At 42.1% G+C, this 20,869-nt stretch overlaps 1 protein-coding gene across 2 annotated transcripts in view; it reads right to left on the reverse strand.

The window, feature by feature from the left end:
* Positions 1-19,511, reverse strand: part of PTGFRN (prostaglandin F2 receptor inhibitor) — a 147,225-nt gene extending 127,714 nt beyond the window's left edge. The window contains exons 1-2 of one of the 2 annotated variants that reach the window (XM_081495376.1): positions 19,463-19,511; positions 15,719-15,830 (exon numbers count right to left, since the gene is read on the reverse strand). Coding sequence is in view for 1 of the 2 variants with exons in the window: in XM_081495374.1 (XP_081351500.1) it covers positions 15,723-15,821 (99 nt within the window). In the remaining variant the exon portion in view is untranslated. The remainder of the gene's footprint in view (positions 1-15,718; positions 15,831-19,462) is intronic. The other variant, XM_081495374.1, reaches the window with a different exon arrangement.
* Between the last annotated feature and the right edge of the window lie 1,358 nt (positions 19,512-20,869).

Here is a 20,869-nt window from a genome sequence, read left to right on the forward strand (position 1 = left end):
CACAAATAGTGAATCCAGTGGCAGCTAATCTTCAGAGATGCTATCCACAATGAACTTAGAGAGGTCATATGCAGGCACTCAGGACCACAGACTTAGCTCAACTCCTAGCCAGAAGCCAGCCTTACATGTCAGTCATGTCTTTCAGATGACACCAGCCCCATATGCCACTTGACTGCAAGCATGAAAGATTTCCACTGAAGAACCACTCAGCTGAGCCCAGTCAACCCATGGGATAGTGGGATTTTAATGAACTGTTGTTTAAAGTCACTACGTTTTAGGATGGTTTGTGGTGCATCACAGATCATTAAAATGAGCATTTATTTACTACGAGCCAGGTGGTGTTTTAGAATCTGGAGATGAACAAACCAATAATCGGTTCCCTTATGAACCCACATGCTAGTGGGAGAGATAGGCAATGAAAAAGATAAATACGTGAATAATGATGAATCCAATAAGAGAAAATAAAGTATAATAGAAAAAGGGAGTAAAAAGTATGGGAGGATGGGAAAAGTTTGATTAGGGTTGCTAAGGAAGGCTCACTGAGAAAATGATTTCTGAGTCATGAATTAAGAGCAGTGCAGGTGTAGCTGGGGCAGAGTACAAATGGCTGGTGATGAGGTTGAAGAGGGTGAGGGCACACAAACTTGCAGGAGAGACATGATGGCAGCTTGGATCTAGGTGGTGGCCACAGCAAATGGTGAGGAAGAGGTTGAATTCTGGCTTATTTTGAAACTATCGGTGATGGTGGACTGAATTTGGGTTGGGAGAGGAAGAAAGGCGTCAAGCATGATACCAAGGTCTCAGCCTCTGGAAAATGAAGACACTATTAATTGAGATGGAGGATACTATAGAAGGAGCTGTCTTGGGGAGAATATTTTGTGTTTATTAATTTCCTAATTTGTGCCCTCCTCCCTCCCTTCCTTCCTTTCTTCCTTCCTGTTGAAGTGGGATGTCTCACTACCTAGTTTAAGATGCAAATTGTGTGCCCAGTCAGTTGACAGAGCACCTCATTCTATGTATTGGCAATAGCAGGAAGCCCAAAAGGAGAAGCCAGTCTTACCCCTCTAAATCTGTAGCCACCATTTTATGTCTAAGGATCTCAAGAGTGTAAATAAGTGTCCAGTCCAGTCTGGGCCTCTCTTAGTATGCTCTCTGGGCAGAGAGATGCTGGTGGCTGAGTAAAGTTTGGCCAACATGGATCCTATTTAGAATATGGAAACTACTCCAAGTCTTTTCCTCTAGTATCAACCTCAGGTCCTTGGATGGCCTGCCTTGTCTTGCAAAAGCATCTTTCTGAGGGCTAGCCCATTCAACCAGAGCTATGTTCAGTGATGGGTGCTTTTGACCAAACTGCCAGGACAGTTCAGAAAACCCTGGTGTCCCTCCTTCTGTTGCTTCCCCAAGGAATAGTAGGCGTCTCACAGACACCAGCAGCAGAGATTTGGACTAAGGAGTGATATTGCCACAAGCTGACTTAGAAACTTGGCAGAGGAAAAGTTGGATCAGTGGTTGAGTCTCTCTGATGGAAGGTAAGAATTTCAGGCCCCAGGTGGTGCTAATGCAGCCTGCCAATGCAGGCCTGCCAATGCAGGTCAGACGCAAGACACGCCAGTTTGATCCCTGGGTCAGGAAGATCCTCTGGAGAAGGGAATGGCAATCCACTCCAGTATTCTCGCCTGGAGAATCTCATGGACAGAGGAGCCTGGAAGGCTACAGTTCATAGGGTTGCACAGAGTTGGACACAACTGAAATGACTTAGCACGGGAAGCAATTCCAGAATCAATCAAGCCTGGAGAATAGTGGTAGTACCTGAGCTGCTCCAGATCCTCCAGTGTATGCTCTCTGAGTGTGCTCAGTCATGAGGACCTTACACCCTAGCTGGTTTCAGGGTTATAGGGTTGTAGTCCTGGATATACTGCTAAATGTATAACAACTGGCTCCCCCAGGGAGTAGGGGTTGGGAGGAAGCATTGATTAATAGAGTCTGTCAATTTTTAAGGTATAAATACTCTCACCATGACTGATTTCAAGCTAGCAATGTGGGCATCACTGAAGGCTGAGTTGGTAATCCACAGTGGCTCACCATTATGTACAAAATTTCCCCCATACAGCAACAATAGATGTAAATAACCTCCAGAACATAGATAATAGTAAAATGTGAGAAAATAACTAGTAGGTGATGAGTTTCAAGGGCTTATTGTCTTTGTTTTTAATATAATTATTTAATTACAAGTTTGCATAATTTAATATTTAATAATGATTATATTTAACAATTGGCTTGCAGTTTGTGAAAAATTTACCATCAATTCTTGCAAGCCACTATGAGTGACTTCCAGAATACCAAGGGTTTATAGCTCTTGCCAGCCAACTCTTTTGTCCACACACACACACACACACTTCCCTGGTGTCAAGCTGGCCAAATACAGTGAATTTAGGACTGGTGCCAGCCTTTGTCACCTGGTGGATCATCTGACTTTCTGGGGATCTGACCACCTGGTAAAGCTTTCTATCAAGGGCTAGGAATGCCAGTTGCTCTCCTGCCTCCTGGAAATTTTATTGCCCAGACCCTGAGTCATGCCACCCTGAGATAACTCAGGGAGGCTCAGGGAGCAGGGACTTGAACTTTAATCCTTTCCCTCCCAGGAGGCATTGAACTCTCAGGCAAACAGGTCTTCTACTTCCAGAAGGTCTAAATCTGCATGTGAAAGAATGGGGAAGGTTTTCACCAGGAAGGAGTGAGGGAAGGGAGAGGGGAAAAAAAATCAACCTACTAAAACTTCTTCCCAAGGGGTTTCCCTGGTGGCTCAGATGGTAAAGAATCTGCCTGCAATGAGGAAGACCGAGGTCCAGTCCCTGGGTTGGGAAGATTCCCCTGGAGAAAGGGATGACAACCCACTCCAGAACTGTTGCCTGGAGAATTCCATGGACAGAGAGCCTGGTGGGCTACAGTCTATCATGTTGCAAAGAGTCGGACACAACTGAGAGACTAACACACATGCAAAACTTCTCCTAGACAAAGGGCCTATTTGTCCTACATTTATGCAACAAAGGGAGATGATGAGTGACTTGTCACTAAGCAAGGAGTATCTGCTTCAGGATGATTCAATAGGTCCAACTCTCCTATGTTATGTAAGCAACTGCAGGAAGCTACTTAGAGGTTCTTCAGAGAATAAAGACACATTTTAATGCTATTTTCTGTCCTTGACTATAGAAAGAAGCAACTCCTGCTGCAGAAAAGCAAAGCACAAGTTTAATCTATGGTGTCTCCCTGTGGGGAAGCCTCTGGTCTCCCTTCCCCTCTCTTTTTGTCTTCTCCCCTCCACCACTTCCTTCCTTCTCAAAACATTTACTTAGTGCCTTTCTCAAAGCATGCTACTAGGAATGCCAAGAGGAGGAAGAGGACAATCCATTCTGTTCCCCTTCAATTCTTTCTAGACAAATCTGCCTGAGTGCTCTTTTAAAAATGCAAATCAAAAGGTAACCCAACTCTTTTGCTTTCCATTTCTATTCCATTTCCTTATCTTCTTTTTCTCTTCTTGTCTTTGGGAAATATTTATTGGCTGGCTTCCTTTCTTCAATAAAAAGTCTGAACGAGGTAGGTAGCCAGTTTGGAGGGTGCAAGCTGGAGGAGCAGTGAGCTAGGGGGCATGACCTGGTGAGGTAAGCGATTGACTACATAGAGATAGTTTGGATTGGTGGGAGCAAGTTTACCACTGTTGAAGGAGGAAGGCACAAATATGGCAAGGGAGAAATAAAAATAAACCTCACAGTGTTGGATTGAAACTGGAGCTTATCCACGTATACTATGGTTTAGGGACACACATAGATGGAGAGCTGAATGAAAAGAGATGCAAATGTGTGTATACATGTCCATACATTTATTTTCTAGCTCTGTCCAGTGAAAGAACCTGAGATGACTGACACTGCAAGTAGCAACAAGTATACTTAGTGCTCAGAATAGTGCTACTCAACACCACTCCTTGTAGGAACCTTGGTTTCCTTGGACAAATGGCTGATTCCAGGGTTGGGGCTGGGAAAGAACAAGATTGACCTGGAACATCTCGTACCACAATGGAAGGAATTTCTCTAAGAATAATGAGCACACGTTGAAACAACACAGAAACAATCTTGAAGGGGCTTCTATTGATCAAATCTGGGACAATTTGAGGGTCAACATGAATAATGATAACACACTGAATAAAACAGAAGCTATAAGTCTGAAGATACAGTCACACGTATGTGTGTTAGTCCTTCAGGTGTGCCTGTCTATTTGTGACCCCATGGACTGTAGCCCACCAGGCTCCTCTGTCCATGGTATTTCCCAGGTAAGAATACTGGAGTGGGTTGCCATTTCCTTCTCCAGGGGATCTTCCCAACGAGGGATTGAACCCAGGTCTCCAGCATTGCAGGCAGATTCCTTTACCATCTGAGCCATCAGGGAATCCCCAGATACAGTCATGGACATTAACAAATAAATGTGAAGAAATTTCTTACAGTAAAAAGTCAACCAATACATCTAGAAGAAATAGTGGCATTAGAAATACACCATTTGCAACCATCAGTGTTAATAATTTAGGCAAGAAACATCAATGGGTGGTGGTGAATATGGGTAACAGTCTGGTGAGCAGAGGGCCCAAGGCGCATCCCACATCTCCTGAGCATTCCTGAATCAATTTGGGTAGCAGTGCCAGGCAAGTTTCCCTCAGAATTGCACCTTCGTGGCTGACCTGGGTGTACACTTTTCCCTGTCTCCTGGGCTTTGCTTCTTTCCTTTTGCTTATGACCTTTCTAAATCACAAGCTTGAACTAAATTTTATGGAAAGATTTTTAAAATGGTTCCTTGGAGTTAAGCATCATATTGTAATCTTTTAATAAAGTAATGATAAAACAATAGCTAAACATTTATTTCACACATGTTCTCCCATTTAATCCTTACAGTAATTCCAGGGAGGACTACTCTCATCCATACTCTACACGTGAGGACACTTGGGCCCAAAGACATGAAATAATAACTTAGTGAGGAAAAAAAAGAGCTGGCTTTTAAATGCTGATAGCGTGACTCAAGAAGTAGGAGTGAGAGACGTGCCTTAGACAGGCCCCCAAAGATGAAGTTTAAGCAACTAAGATTGCCATTGACCGGCCAGAGGAACTCATGCCCACAGAGCTATGGGCACTTGTTTCCCAGCCACATTCATGTCTTCAAATGTAAGCTTTTTCTCTTGCCCCTTGTTAGAATGCCTATGATGGCCTAAACTAGGGGAGTAACTGGAAACAGATTATGGTGAAGGGCCAGCAGGAAAAGTCAGTCCAGGTGCAGGCAAATAAGGCATGTGTTAGTCTGTAGAGAGTTTAAAAATAATAATAAAACCAACTAAAAGCAATCTGGTTTGTATTATCACCATGTACCATGGCAATTCTAAATAATGTTATTGACAAAATGCTCCTCCCAGCCAAGGGCTGACTCTTATCCTCCACCACCTTGGAATGCCACTGGTTGGATGAAATTCATCTTCTTTGATAGTAAACTTTATCCAGTTTTGATGTCCCAGAATCTGTAGTGCCTCGGTATAATAGATGCTCAATAAACCTTACCACTAAAAAAAAAAAATAACCTTGAACTCAGATATGTATGTGGCCCTTTAAAACTAGGCTAATGTTCCCCCAAAGACTTGCCTGGGTGTCACCTATTACAAAGGAAATTTGAGGCAACACAGTCCCACTCAGTTAAAACACAGAGGAAAACTGAGGCAATCACCCAAGATCTGTAGGCGAAGCTGGAGCTCTGCCTGAATGATATAGACAGCCGCCTTCATTTTTCACTCTGCACTGGCAGTGGTTATCAGGCACACTACCAAGTGATTTTATTCACGTATTTTATTTCCCTTCTTTGGAAAACCGGTGAAAATCACCTCATAATTCAGACTATTAAAGGATCCATTAGTTCTAGTTGGGTTTAGGGTCCTAAGGGAAGCTAAGTGCTTAAGAAAACCCTCCTCCTACTGCACAGACACCCTCCAAACTCTCAAATTACCAAACCAGCTCATAATTGGGACCAGCTGGCAGGATGAGAGAAGAGGCCCCCTGCACCAAGCTAGGAATCATGTTACAAATTTCATCCCTAGAAAGGAGTTCATCTTGTTCCCGTTAAGGGTTAAGATGTGGGAAGTCAGAGGAATAGTGCTTAGGAGCTAGAACTGAAGTTGGCCAAACAGATCCTGGAAGCAAAGGGTGCTCAGAGTAGCAACTATAACTCCTCCATTTGTCTAGGACAAAACATGTATGAAATAAGTTAGTTGACTCTGCAGGGCTATATAGCATCAGCTGAATTTCACTTTGTTTTTCCAGAATTGGTGTAATTGATATGTTAACAACCCAATAGCTTTCCTTTTCCCTTATGCCCACTCAGCTTGGAAGCACAGACCTTCCCATCTGCAAACCAGGAATGGGGAGGATTTGAAATGAGTGATGACTATGACACCTGGTATCTCCTAATCTCAAGTATTTCTTGAGATCTGCTTTTGCCTGCTTTCTCGATAGGCTACCAGCGTCTGGGCTCTGCGCCCCTCACCTCACTCTAGCCTGAGCCAGAACTACAGCTCTGCTTTCGGCAGCAGCTCATAAGGGCTGTCCTTCCAGCCTTGGCATTGGGTCCTCCAGCCTGAACTGGGAATCTGGAGGAAATGAATCAAGCCCTTGGAGGGAGAGCACGCTTTTTCAGTAGAGTCCAGTGGCAGCCGTGGCTGTTAGCGGCTGGTGGCCGTAGTGCTGATGGCACTGCCCCAACTGAGTGGTTTTCAGTGGTGTGACCTTGGCTGTCCTCTCTGGTGCCAATCTCTTTTGGTTCTTGCCTGTTGGCTGAGTTAGATTCTCCAGGCTTCCTGTCGATTCCGCTAACGACTTGATGGCTTTCCAATATTTTTTTTCTACTTAACAGAGTCAATTTCTGGTGTCAGAAACCAAGAACCCTGACTGGTACAGCATCTGTCCTCGCTCAAGACTTAAGAGACTGATGCCAACACTCAAGAGGGAAAAGGAGAGATCAAAGAAAACAGGAGAATCAGAATAAAGAAGGGGCGTTAGGCAGCAGAAAAGGCTGAGGCTTCATGGAGTGTGGGGCAAAGGAAGAGTCATAGAGGAGGGGGAAACGGCAGGGGGTGGCGGGGCGGGAGGTGGGGATAAGGGAATTTGCAGGTGAGGCAGTACAGCCTAGATGGGGTCAGTCACCTTGTTAATGCTTGTAATAGAAGCCTTGAAGGAAATTGCCAAGCAGCCTCCCTGAGGTAATTTCTACATTTCTATTTCTGGCAGACAATGTGGTTTAGATGATTTTCGGTGACTATTTCAGGAACAACAATTCCTTGATTTGGGTTTGCTTGTGGAGATAACTGAAGGTGTGAGGTTTTACCTCAGACATTTATCAAATGCTCTGCATGCTTGGAAGCACACAGATGTATGGGCATGCATATGCATACTGTGATGTGATAAATATATGCATGAAGAAAATGGGTCTCGGGCTAGTTATGTAGGTGGGGGCATTTTATGTAACAAGCCTATTGAATATCTCAAAGGGAAAACATTACTTACTATGCCATATTAGCATATCATTTGTCTTACTGGGAAGACAGAATGAAAAAATATTTAACAATTAATAGAAATCGTAGGAAAAATTATGATTAAGTGCCATCTGCTGGCTTCTGTGGGTTTTATTTTTATACAGCTTCAAGCCTATTCGCATAATCATCGGATGTCTGTTGCTGAGAGTGAACTTGCTCATTGCATTATTTGGCCTATTAATAAATGCCTCATTGTGTGTATGTGTGTGTGCCTGTGTGTGTGAATGAAACTAATTTGAGAGAACAAATTCGCCCTGCAAAAATCCATTTTCCTCTAAATTCTTATTTGAGAGAGCAGACGACGGTTTATTTTAAAATTCTGTTTTCGTAGCAGATTGCAAAAGCTCTGTGTGCTTAGCATGTGTATGGAAGGGGAAGGCAGGGGGGATGGTTCTCTGAAAGTGACTTCTCTCTTCTATTCCACTGCTCTCCTCTGAGAATGGCTATCGTTTGCATCTCAAAAGCTCCGTCTAGCTTACAGCAGGTGAAAAATCTCCATGTCTCATTTTGATGACATTGCAACAAGCAAAGCGTCTCATTGCTCAAAAGTTTGTGGAAAGGGAAACAGGTTACATGCTAGTATATTTGACCTCTTTCCTTGTGTCTAGTTCTGGAGACTGGACTGGAATTCTCAGCAGGAAATAGGTCTTGCTGTTAGTAAATTACCATGACTTGTGTTTACATGGTGAGTCAACAGGCCTAGATCAGCTCTCCTCTCCAAGCAGACCCTTGAGCTGATTATTTATCTGGGAAACTCACATTCCAGATCCATTGTTTGCCTGTGATTAATGAGATTGAGTATAAGGACTTCCCAAGCAATAATAGTTACCATTAACTGAGTGCACGCTATGTACTAGAAACTGTGGTAGACTATTTAGAAATATATATATTGGCCACCTCATGCGAAGAGTTGACTCATTGGAAAAGACCCTAATGCTGGGTAGGATTGGGGGCGGGAGGAGAAGGGGACGACAGAGGATGGGATGGTTGGATGGCATCACCGACTCGATGGCCATGGGTTTGGGTAGACTCCGGGAGTTGGTGATGGACAGGGAGGCCTGGCGTGCTGCAATTCATGGGGTCGCAAAGAGTCGGACACAACTGAGCAACTGAACTGAACTGAACTGATATATATATATGCATATTTAAAACATTTATATAGTCAAATACCTTGTTGTTGTTCAGTGGCTCAATCATGTCCAACTCTTTGCGACTCCACGGACTGCAGCAGGCCAGGTTTCCCTCCCTGTCCTTCACTATCTCTCAGAGTTTGCTCAGACTTATATCCATTGAGTTGATGATGCCATCCAACCATCTCATCCTCTGTTGCCCCCTTCTCCTCCTTCCCTCAAACTTTCCTAGCATCAGGGTCTTTTCTAGTGAGTCAGCTCTTACATGTTTGAAATTCATCTAGGAATTTCAATAATATGTAAAGTCAAGCAAGTGTCTTTTACTATTTTAACATTACATTTGATACATAAAAAGAGTATAGATAATATATATGTGTTATTACATATAACAATAAAATGAATAAAAATGAAACTATCACATGACTCAAGATGGGAACCCAGAATATTACCTACCAGTACTGCTACATTGTGGTACATTCTCTATGTGTCTTAGTCCCATCTATCACATTTTTATGACATACGTGTTATTCTCCTCAATACAATTTAGTAAACGGAGGGTCAGAAAGATAAAGCAACTTCTAAACATTATCAGGTGGCACTGGAAGTAAAGAACCTGCCTGCCAATGCAGGAGACATAAGAGACTTGGGTTCCATCTCTGGGTCTGTAAGATCCTCTGGAGGAGGAAATGGCAACTCACTGCAATATTATTGCCTGGAGAATCCCATGGACTGAGGAGCCTGGTGGGCTACAGCCCATAGGATCATAGAGTCAGACACGACTGAAGTGACTTAGCAGGCAAGCAAGCATCTTGGATTAATGGTTCTAATCAGTTTATGTCGTGTCCTCAGGCTATATCATTCTTTTGTGCTTCCCAGGTAACACAGTGGTAAAGAATCCACTTGCCAATGCAGGAGACACCAGAGACTTAGGTTCAATCCCTGCATTGGGAAGATCCCCGGAGGAAGCCATGGCAACCCACTCTAGCATTCTAGTCTGGAAATCCCATGGACAAAGGAGCCTGGAGGGTTACAGTCCACAGGACCTCAAAGAGTTGGACATGACTGAGTATTCATGAACCAAAACGTTATCAGGGTTCGGTAATACCCACCTTCCCTCCCTCTCTGGAGGCAAGGCAGCCTCCTCCTCCCAGCCCCATTATAGGAGTGCCAGGCCACTTACTCTGCCCTTGGGCTTGTGAATATGTCACTTCTGGACTGAGGCAACATAATATCCCCGAGAGATTGCCCAGGCTCTCTCCTCCCCAGTGTGGTAGGTTCTGTTAGTACTCGACCCACATCCGCCCCCTCCCCCTCCTCCTCCCTGGTGCTCACCATTCCCATTCATGCCATTGCTTCTTCCCACAGTCACCTGCAAGTCTGCTCAAGTGAGTCAGGTACGTGGGAACTGCCAGGGAGTGACTGCCTCCAGGAGTGGCTTTGAGTAATGACACATAGGATTTGTAGGATAAATACAACTGCTTCTTTGTCCCTGGGGTGGAGTGACTCAGGGCAAGTTCTAGTCTGTCTCACATGATCTTCTAGCAGCATCTGATTCCTTAAAGCACTTCACACTGATTTCCTTTCATTCCCCATCTCACTTCTTTATGGCCAAATAAGCAATTTGTGCTCACATCTTGGGCTGAGGATCGGCCTCTAGAAGAGAATTCAAGTTGGGTACCTCGGTGTGTGTTCTGAGGATGCAGCTACCATGTCAGGTGGATCCTCTACATAGTTGCACTGTTTGCATCCCCTTCTAGGAAAGGCTTGTCACTCCAGGGGCTGGAGTGCTGCCTGCAGACAGCCTTCCATGCTCAGTCACTGCGGGGATCACCTCAGCTGCAGAGAGTCACCTTGCCTGGGGTCCACCCTGGGACTGACGTGGAGGTTATAAGGATCCAGCCATCTTGGTCCAACCTGGGACAGGTCTAAAAGACTACTCAAGCTGAAGACCCTGTGGGTTTGGCTGAGGTCATCTCTGGGACTATACATCCGCTCAGTTCCTCCCTCTACACAATCCTATTTCCTTCTGCTCTTTTTCACAGGTGTTGATCCCAGGAGTGCTCCCTAATATGCCTCCTGCATGTTAATTTCCCATCTGAGCCTGCTTTGCAGGAACACCAACCTGCCACATGCCACCAGTCCTCCTGGGTCCAGGAGCCCATTCTCATGGTGGACTTGTACTGAGTGACACTGATTCTTTGTTGTATTAAGCTGATAATATTTCAGGGTTAAGGTGTGAGCACAGGATAACATAGTGGCTTTACATTTATCTGCCTCCAATGCCTGCATTCTTTCCAGAATCATTCTATTTCCTAAAGCAGTCATTCCTCTCCTGGCTTTGGCTGACAGTCCTAACATCTTGCATCTTGACTGCATTCTAGCTTGCCTCATGTATGACCTTTGATCTTCTTAATGGTCCAAGAGACTGCTAAGGTTGGCTATACAGGTCTAAACATGAGGTTTCAGAGGCTTTAAGTGACTCATCTAGCTTCCCGCCCAGGGCAGGGACTTAGAGGCTGGGCCTGGGCCTCCTGCCTGCAGGGCACTAACTCCAGGAGACCGGAGAATGTGACTGGTGCTTCTTAACACATATGTGTGTGTGTGTGGGTGTTCAGTCGTGTCTGACTCTTTGCAAGCTCCTGGACTGTAGCCCACCAGGCTCCTCTGTCCATAGAATTTCCAGACAAGGGAACATGTTTATTCCACATACATTTTGAAAGGACTTCCTGTGTCCCACAGGCTGAGGACATGAAGATGGATAAGAAACAACCCTTGATCTCAGCCTTGTCATACTAGATAGGCAAATAAGCTAGTACTTGCAGTGCAAGGCTGTAAGTAAATAAAGGGGTGTAGAGAAGGGGCTCAGGAATCTGACCAGAGGAATTCAGGGCTGGCATCATGGATAAGGTACCATTTGAGCTTGATCTTAATCAAAGGAGATCACTAATGGAGCAAGTACAGTGAAGAGAATTCCAAATAGAGGGAATAGTCTGTGCAAAAGCACAGAAACATGAAAAGTGAGAAATTTCATTGACTAGAGCAGAGGTGTGAGGCCAGAGGAAAGGGTGGTAAGTCAGGCTTTGGAACCCATTGGGCCTTTAGACCTTATTATGCAGGCCAAAAGGATTTGTATTACCAGAATTTACTTTTTGGGAGCAAAAAGTAAGTTCTGATAATATTTATCACAGAATTAACATAAGCTACATATCTTACATCAATTACTTCACTCCTTTCTTATAAGAGCCTTATAAGATAAAAAACATTATCATCGGACTTCCATGGTAGTTCAGTGGTTAAAAATCTGCGTGCCAAGGCAGGCAACACTGGTTTGATCTGTGGCCCAGGAAGATTCCACATGTGGCAGGGCGACTAACCCTGAAACTATTGAGACCGCACTCTAGAGCCCATGTTTCTCAACAAGAGAAGACACCATGATGAGAAGCTGGTATACCAATAACTGGAGAGTAGCCCACACACAGCAATGAAGACCCAGCACAGCCAAAAATAAATAAATTTAAAAAAAAATTTTTAAGCAACAGAAGTAATACTATATTTAAAAAAGAGAACATCATCATTTATGGGTTTTTGTGCTTATTGGAAAAAGCTACTTATGGCAGCAGAATAGGGGATAAACTAGAATGATAAAACCTGGTGGTAGGGAGAATAGTTTAGGAAGTATGTGACATTCCAGGAGAGAAATGGCAAGGCCCTGAGCTAAGGGGCAGCAGAGGCAAAGAGAGAAAAGTTCAGATGTCTGAGCTGTTTGTATGGGACTTGATTGATTAGCTGAGGCTGGGAGACTGGGAGGCCCCCATAATCCATGAAAGGGATCACTGGAAGGGAAATTCATGGGGAAGCATGTTGCATCTAAGATTTCTGCAGTTGTCCAGGTAGAGATTTCTTGAGGAATTGGGTTTGGAGGCGAGGAGAGAGGCTCGGAGTGGAAATATAGATTTGGGGTGCTCTCCCTATAGATGGTAAATGAGGACATGGCATGTGAGTATTAAAAAGAGCTTGTGCACCAGGGAGAACAGGTCCCAGCTCCATTATTTACTGGTAATATATGTGATCTTCAGCAAGTTAATCTGTGACCCTAGTGTCCTCATTTGTAAACATGGGGATGATAATACCAACCTCACAGAGTTATAGCAAGCATTTATTTAAAATGTCTAGTAGCATGTTTAGAACATAATAAGTGGTCAATAAATGGTAACTATTATTGGATAAGTAGATGAAATCGCAAGGGGAAAGCGTGTACAATGAAAAGGAAGCAGGATGAGGCTGGAACCCTGAAGGATAGCAACATTCCAGAGGGAGGTAAAGAAGCAGAAACCAGAAAAGAGACAACAAAGGATTCAAAAGACAGGAGTGTCCTGGAAGCAAAAGAAAAAGATCATTTCAAGAGGATATGGATGTGCTGCTATCAATATCTATGGAATCTACAAAAAAAAAAATACGTCATATAAGTATTTGAAAAGATGTTTAATCCCATTCATCAATAAGAAGTGCAGATTAAAATGATAATGAGGTATTATTTTTTGTCATTAGATTAGTAAAAATTATAAAGTTTAGTGTTGTCCAAGGCATGAGAAACAGTTGCTCCCAGACTTGATAGGAATGTATGTACATGTCATATTTTAAAGAGCAATTTTTCAAAATATATCCAGATTGTGAAGGTACATGTTCTTGACCCAGACATTGCACTTCTAAGAGTTTACAACAAACAAGTATCCAGAGATTTATCTTTCAGGATATTAATAATCACATCATTTAACACAGCAAAAGAAAACTAGAAGCAGCCTAAATGTACATCAAAAAGGGACTGATCAAATAAAATGTAGTGCATCCTTACAACTTCGCTGGGGTGGTTGGGAGAAGGAAAGGGTTGGGATGGGGATGCAGAGGCCTTGGAAAAAAGGCATGACTATAATCACTGAGACTGTGTGTGTGTGTGTGTGTGTGTGTGTGTGTCTGTCAGGGAACAGGAGCCAAAGTGGAGAACGCCCAGTATGGGCTGGCAAGACTATAAAGGAAAGGCATGTTAAACATAGTTATGTTTAAGAAAGAGATGCCAATCTCCGGCAATGTGACCCTTCTCCCCAACCCCATCAACCTTTAATAATACTTTATTCATCAAATATATTTGGTATGACTGGGTTTCTTGTAAACGCCCCTTGACCAGGGGCTGAGTTTTGTCTCAAGCATGGCATGGGACCAAAAGAGAGTCCAGTCATATGGATAAGGTAGACAGCCAACATTTGGGTCACGTATATATTTGTATATGTGTAAAAATTCTCTAGAGGTGGATGCAAAAATCTGTTATTAGGGTAACCTCTTGGAAGTGAGATTGGGATGTTGCATGGAGATAGACTTTACTTTTCAGTTTACATCTTTCCATTCCATGAGCATTTCCTCTTTAAAAATAATTTTAAAAAATCGTATCTCTCAGACAGTACAACTGGATAATAATGACAACTGCTGGCTAGCTGAATGGAGTCTCAATTTTTCCCTCATATGATACTTGGATGACTATGAAGACATCCAAACAATGATTCTCACAGAGAAGTTCAGCTAAAGAGATGGTGTCTGCAAAGCTTTGAATATCTCATTTTCCTGAAATTATACAATTCATGCACTATAGAAAAAGGAGTGTTTGCTGTACTTCTCAGTAGCTTGTAGGTGCTCAACAGATGTTTATTGGCTTTAATAATGTTTAAAATATTTAAATACTTTGTCCAGAGTTAAACTATATATGATACATTTGACTAAATTTTAGGGGAACCATAACTCTGTTAATTGTGAACTGCTACTATGATAGTAATCCTCTACTGTGTGTTTGGCGTAAATACTGCACCATTCTCCTAACCTATGTCCTGAGTGACCCATTAAACCAAAACAAGGCATTAGAGTTTCAATGAATCACCCACACAATACTTAGTAGTCCCATATAAGCTATTTTTGGGACATTTGAGACTCACTTTTACAGCATTTCTGAAATTTTCCCATTTAATTCAGTTCTCGAGAAGGGAGATGCCTTTCACAAACTCCAGAAGCCCCTGTTGAGATCCTGGGACTGCAATTTTCCATTTTGAAAGCAAAGTCTTTGTTGGTAATGCTGTTCCCCCAGGCAGGCTGGAAGCAGAACTGGAAATGATCACAGCTTGTCTGGCAGGAGAAGTCCTATGCAGATGTTCTAAGTGATGTTGACTTTCCTGGCTGCAGCAGCAAGACCCTTTGGGGATTGGGGTTCCCACGTCGCGTCCACCTTTCAGGAAAGAACTGCCTCCTCTGCTTCCCTCAGTGCAGCTGGGAGCTCCATTTCTACCTCCCTGGTGCCAATTTAATGGGTTTATAGATCTGAACAGTGCATCTCCATTTACTCCACTGAGGCTGCTTATGGCGTGATAGCTCAGAGGGGCCACCAGATTTTATTTTTGACTTTCTCTCCCAACGTTTTTTTAAACTTTTTATTTTATATTGGAGTATAGCTGATTAACAATGTTGTGACATTAATAGTTTCAGGTGGATAGCAAAGGGACTCAGCTATACATATACATGTATCCATTCTCCCCCAAACTCTCCTCCCATCCAGGCTGCCACATGACATTGAGTAGAGTTCCCTCTGCTATCCATTAGGTCCTTGTTGGTTATCCATTTTAAATATAGCAGTGTGTACCTGCCATCTCAAACTGCCTAACTGTCCCTCCCTTCTCTCTCCCAACATTTTATTGTAACAATTTTTAAATATTCAGAAAAGTTGAAAAGAATGTGCAGGGAATAGCCATATACTCAGCACTGAGATCCTGACTTTGACATTCTACGCTATTTTGTCAAATAGCCAGGCCTCCTGTTTTCAGTACCAAGGATAGTCAGCGACCATGCTGGTCCTGGTGACCACGAAACTCTGTCTCTGAGCTCTACGGCAATTATAGACGTAAATGTACAATTTAATAAGTACTTATATTCAAAGAGATACTAACATTAATGAGTCCTACTCTTTGCGACTCCATGGACTGCAACCAGCCAGGCTCCTCTGTCCAAGGAATTCTCCAGGCAAGAATATTGGAGTGAGTTGCCATGCCCTCCTCCTATATTCAAAGAAATACTAACATTTAGTACCTGCTGTATGTCAGGCCCCAAGCAAGGTACAGGGTACTTTTACACAAACAATCATCTAATTTTTAACCCATGAAATAGAAATTATTGTTCCTAATTTAGAGCTAAGAAAAGTGAGACACAGAGAGGTAACGGAACTTCCAAAGTTATTTATAGCTAAACCTATTATTTTAAAAGAAATAATCATAAATGAAGTGTCTTATATATTTAAAACAAATAGTGATGTTTAAGTGCTCCTTTTAGTGTTTAAATAATACATTGGCAGAATTATGTCACAATCATTAAATGTGTGTTTCAGAGTGAGATGTTTTGAAGTGGTTGTTTGCATGCAACCATTTTGAAATGGTTGTTTAGATGTCTATAGCAAGTCCCCAAAGAGGTTTGTTTTTGTGTTTGGTTTCTGTAGTAGTTGTTATTTAATGTTAGCCATTTTAGCTGTAGTTCTTCATTTCTACTCCCCACCCCCGCCCCAGAGAATCAAAAGTGTCTCATTTGTTTTCCAGTGTTGCTTGATGAAAATTCATGGGTCTGGATGACTTAGTGTAAATAATCTAACAGAGAATTCTGGACAACACCAGAAAATGCTAAGCAGTTTCATACTCATTTTACTAGCCTAAAATCAAGCCATAAAACTTTCAGTTATAAACAGCTGTTGTAGAGCCTCTGTTCCCACAAGCTACAAAATGACACAATGGCAAGTATTCAAATGCACCACAAGGAAAATCATCTTAACCACTGTCTGTTAATAGTGATGTAAGGGATGGAGTTTGGAATAGGAGGAGGACTACAGAAAAGGAAGACAGGAGTGCCAAAAGGAAGCTTTGCATTGCCTGAGACCAGCCCCTAGAGCTCTCCACTTTCTTGCATTTGTATAGAGGGCTCTGCTTGAGAGGGTTTATCTGGTGGCTCAGATGGTAAGGAATATGCCTGCAATGCAGGAGACTCAGGTTTGATCCTTGGGTTGGGAAGATACCCTGGAGAAGAGAACGGCAATCCACTCCAGTATTCTTTCCTGGAGAAATCCATGGACAGAGGAGCCTGGAGAGTCCCTGGGGTCGCAAAGAGTCAGACACAACTGAGAGACTAACACACAAACACACACACTGCTAGAAAACATAGATGTATGACAATCTAAAATTTTAAAGCCCTTGGGACTTCCCTGGTGGTCCAGTGGTTAAGAATTTGCCTTGCAATGAAAGGGACCCAGGTTTGATCACTGTTCAGAAACTAAGATCCCACATGCTGCAAGGCAACTGAGCCACAACTAGAGAGCTTGCATGCCACAATTAAGGCCCAATACAGTCAAATGAATAACTAATTAGAAATAAATAAATAAAATAAATTTATAAGGCACTTGACAATTAACAAAGCTCCTTCCTGGAAATTTTCAGACTTAAATTTCCCAACAACTAAAAAAAAAGGCAGGTTGAGTAGTGTTGCTTCCATTCTCCTAAGACGGAGAAATTAAATGACTTAACCAGGAAGATTCAGCATTTCCTCTACCTCCCCAGATAGAACATGAGATTCAGAAATCAAGAACTTTGATCTAAATCACGTTTCTGCTTCCTGCCAGCTCGAAGCCTTTGAGCCACTGACTTAATGACTCTGAAATTGTTTCCTGTGAAAAGAGGATAATAAAACCTATCTCATAGGCTTGAGGTTAGGATTACGTTGTTATGCATAAAAAGTGCTCTGTGAACTACAATACATGACATGAATTTGGTTATTATTAATATCCAGACAACATATCAACTCTGGTAACATGTATTTTATTTCACTGAACTTTTTATGATGACATTTTTAAACATACACTACAGTTTTTGAAAATAATGAATATATTTGTAATAAACCTCCATGTACCCATTACCTAACTTTACCATTTATCAATGTAAGACCACCTGAACTTTATTATTCTACTCTCTGCTAGATTCTTCTTATTTAAAATATTTATTTATTTGGCTGTGCCCAGTCTCAGTTGAAGCACTTGGGATCTTCAGTCTTCATTGTAGCATGTGGGATCTTTAATTGTGGCATGCAAACTCTTAGTTGCTGCATATGGGATCTAATACCCTGACCAGGAATTGATCCCACCGGGGCTCCCTGCATTGGGAACACAGAGTCTTAGCCAATGGACCACCAGAGAAATCCCATTTGCTGATTATTTTTTAAACAACCTCAGACTTTATGTCACTTCATTCAAAAATCCTTAAATATGTATCTCTAAGAGATATGGGCTCTTTAAAAAATATATCCTTCACCATTATCACATCTAGAAGAAATAAACAATAATTCCCTAATACCATTTAATATTCAGTCAGTATAAAAATTCTGATTATATCACAGTTATTTTATCTGAATCAGGATCCAAACAAGGTACACACATCACTTTTACTGGTATTTCTCAAGAAGTCTTTTTAAATTTATATGACAGTCTCTCTCCCTGTCCCATTTTTTTATTACTTGCAATTTATTTGAAATTGCAAAAAACTGAAAAGTTGAAAAAATTGGGTAATTTGTCCTATAAAGTCTCCCATATTTTGGATTTGACTATTGTATTCTCTTGATGTGTTTTACATGTTCTTCTATCCCCAGTAGTTTGTATTAATATCAACTAGTGATTTATCTGGATGTTTTATCAGTTTGAGATTAAACTTACGGCAGAAGTGTTTCATGAATGGTGCTATTTCCCATCCCATCACAGCAGGCGGCTGTGTTTAATTGTCTTTATTTTTGTGATCTTAATGTTGATCAGTGGGTCAGCACAGTGATCCAGGTATGTGGAAGACAAGATTTTCAATTTGAAAAGTTTTCTTTATGAGAAAGAAATCCAAGTTCCAAATATAAAATTAGATTCTAGGACTTGGAAAAGAATCGCTGCAGTGAGGGCCGCTGAAATTTACAGTATATCTGCTCAGGATAAATCCGCCTCTGGATTCAGGTGAAATCAGCCTGATTCATTTGTTGGTAGGTTCCCCATCAGCTTTACTGAGTGGCTAAGCACCACTGATTATCATTGCTTAGATATGTGTTTTGTTTTTTTTAACTGTTAGGTATTTTAATTCTGTCATTCCTTAAACATTTATGAGCTGGTCTTCTTCTATATAAAAGAACCTTCCCATGTCAATAATTTGATTACCATGTGACTCAGTCACACAGGAGACAGAAACCACACAGTGACTTGAACAGAAAAATGTTAATATAAGAAATTATTAAATAGTAAGAGAAGATTAACCAGTAGGGATTAAGAAACTCTAAAGAATAGCAGATCCAGGGAATAGCTATAGCTCTGGAGCTGAGTCAGAGCACCAAGGGAGTGACAAACTGGACGAGGGTCTCCCTATCCCTGAGGTTGGAGAGAGTGTGGCTATACCTCACTGGATAGTGGAGGAGTTTAAGCCAGGGCTGGCAAGCAAAACTACCCACTGGGATGCTGACAAAACTCCACAGGAAGCCAACCAGAGTGCTGCTAAAACTCATGGAGTGTCCTCCACACTCTTGGCCACTGTACATGTCAGGAACAAGCAGGAATGTGCAATGGAGCCAGAAAGAGAAACTCCTTCCTCCTGCAATGTCTTTCCAACAGCTTCTACTGATCAAAGCTTACCACTGGTGGCAAGAGGAGAAGTATTCCCAGGGTCCAGCACCAGTATCACGACACAGAGACAGGAAGAGTAGATTAGGAGCTGATGACAACTGACATGTCATAAAATGTAATTCATATCCAAAAGGCAGGATAAATGCTTTGTCTTTTCCCTTTACTAACCAGCTTTCTGAATGAGTTAGTACCCTGGAAACCTCCAAAGATTGCCATAATGATTTCTATTGCTGTCATTGTTGTTTGGAAACCATTATAAGCTTAAAAATTTTAGCATATTTGTTGTGTCCAATTCAGCCATTCTTTTTGATTGGCAGCGTATATTTAAAGCAGACCCAATGCATGAAGAATGCATATTTTCTCCTTTAGTGTTTATGAAAGATAAAATGGAAAACTATCTCAAAGCTTTTGGACATAGAAACTCTTACAGTAGAGAAACCTATAGTACAATGGAGTCAGAGCTAGGAGTTTCTTTTCTGTTGGCTCAAAAATTACTCTGAAGTAGCACTATTTACAAGCCAAGATGTGGAAACAACCTAAATGTCCATTGACAGATGACTGGATAAAGAAGATGTGGAACATATATACAATGGAATACTACTCAGCCATAAAAAGAATGAAATAATGCCATTTGCAGTAACATGGATGGACCTAGAGATTATCATACTAAGTGAACTAAGAAAGAGAAAGACAAATACCATGTGATATCACTTATGTGACATGTCACATAAAATCACATAAATGTCACATAAAATATGATATAAATGAACATATTTATGAAACAAAACAGACTTAAAAGATACAGAGAACAGACTTGTAGTTGCCAAGTGGGAGCAGGTGGAGGAGGGAGGGGCTGGGAATTTGGAATTAGCAGATGCAAGCTATTATATAAAGAATGGATAAACAACAAGGTTCTACTGTTGAACAAGATTCTACAGCACAGGGAACTATATTCAACATCCTGTGATAAACCATAATGGAAAAGGATATTAAAAGAATACATATATATAAGAGGCTTATGGAGGCTTCCTGATGGAGAGACTGACTGAGGGGGAAACTGGGTCTTGTTTTGATGGGCAGGGCCATGCTCAGTAAAATTTTAACCCAATTTTCTGTTGTTGAGGGGCAGTGGTACTGTGTTTCCTCCCTGTTGTTTGACCTGAGGCCAAACTATAGTGGAGGTAATGAAGATAAGGTACTCCTTCAAAAGGTCCCATGCAGCACTTCTGCACTCAGGGCCCCCAATCCTGCAGCAGGTCACTGCTGGCCCACGCCTCTGCTGGAGACTCCTGAACACTCACAGGCAAGTCTGCGTCAGTCTCTCATGGGGTCACTGCTCCTTTCTCCTGGGTCCTGGTGCACACAAGGTTTTGTTTGTGCCTCCAAGAGTCTGTTTCCCCAGTCCTGTGTAAGTTC

This window comes from Giraffa tippelskirchi, chromosome 5, assembly GCF_054371585.1.
Source record: "Giraffa tippelskirchi isolate mGirTip1 chromosome 5, T2T-mGirTip1v1.2.pri, whole genome shotgun sequence".
NCBI lineage: Eukaryota > Metazoa > Chordata > Mammalia > Artiodactyla > Giraffidae > Giraffa > Giraffa tippelskirchi.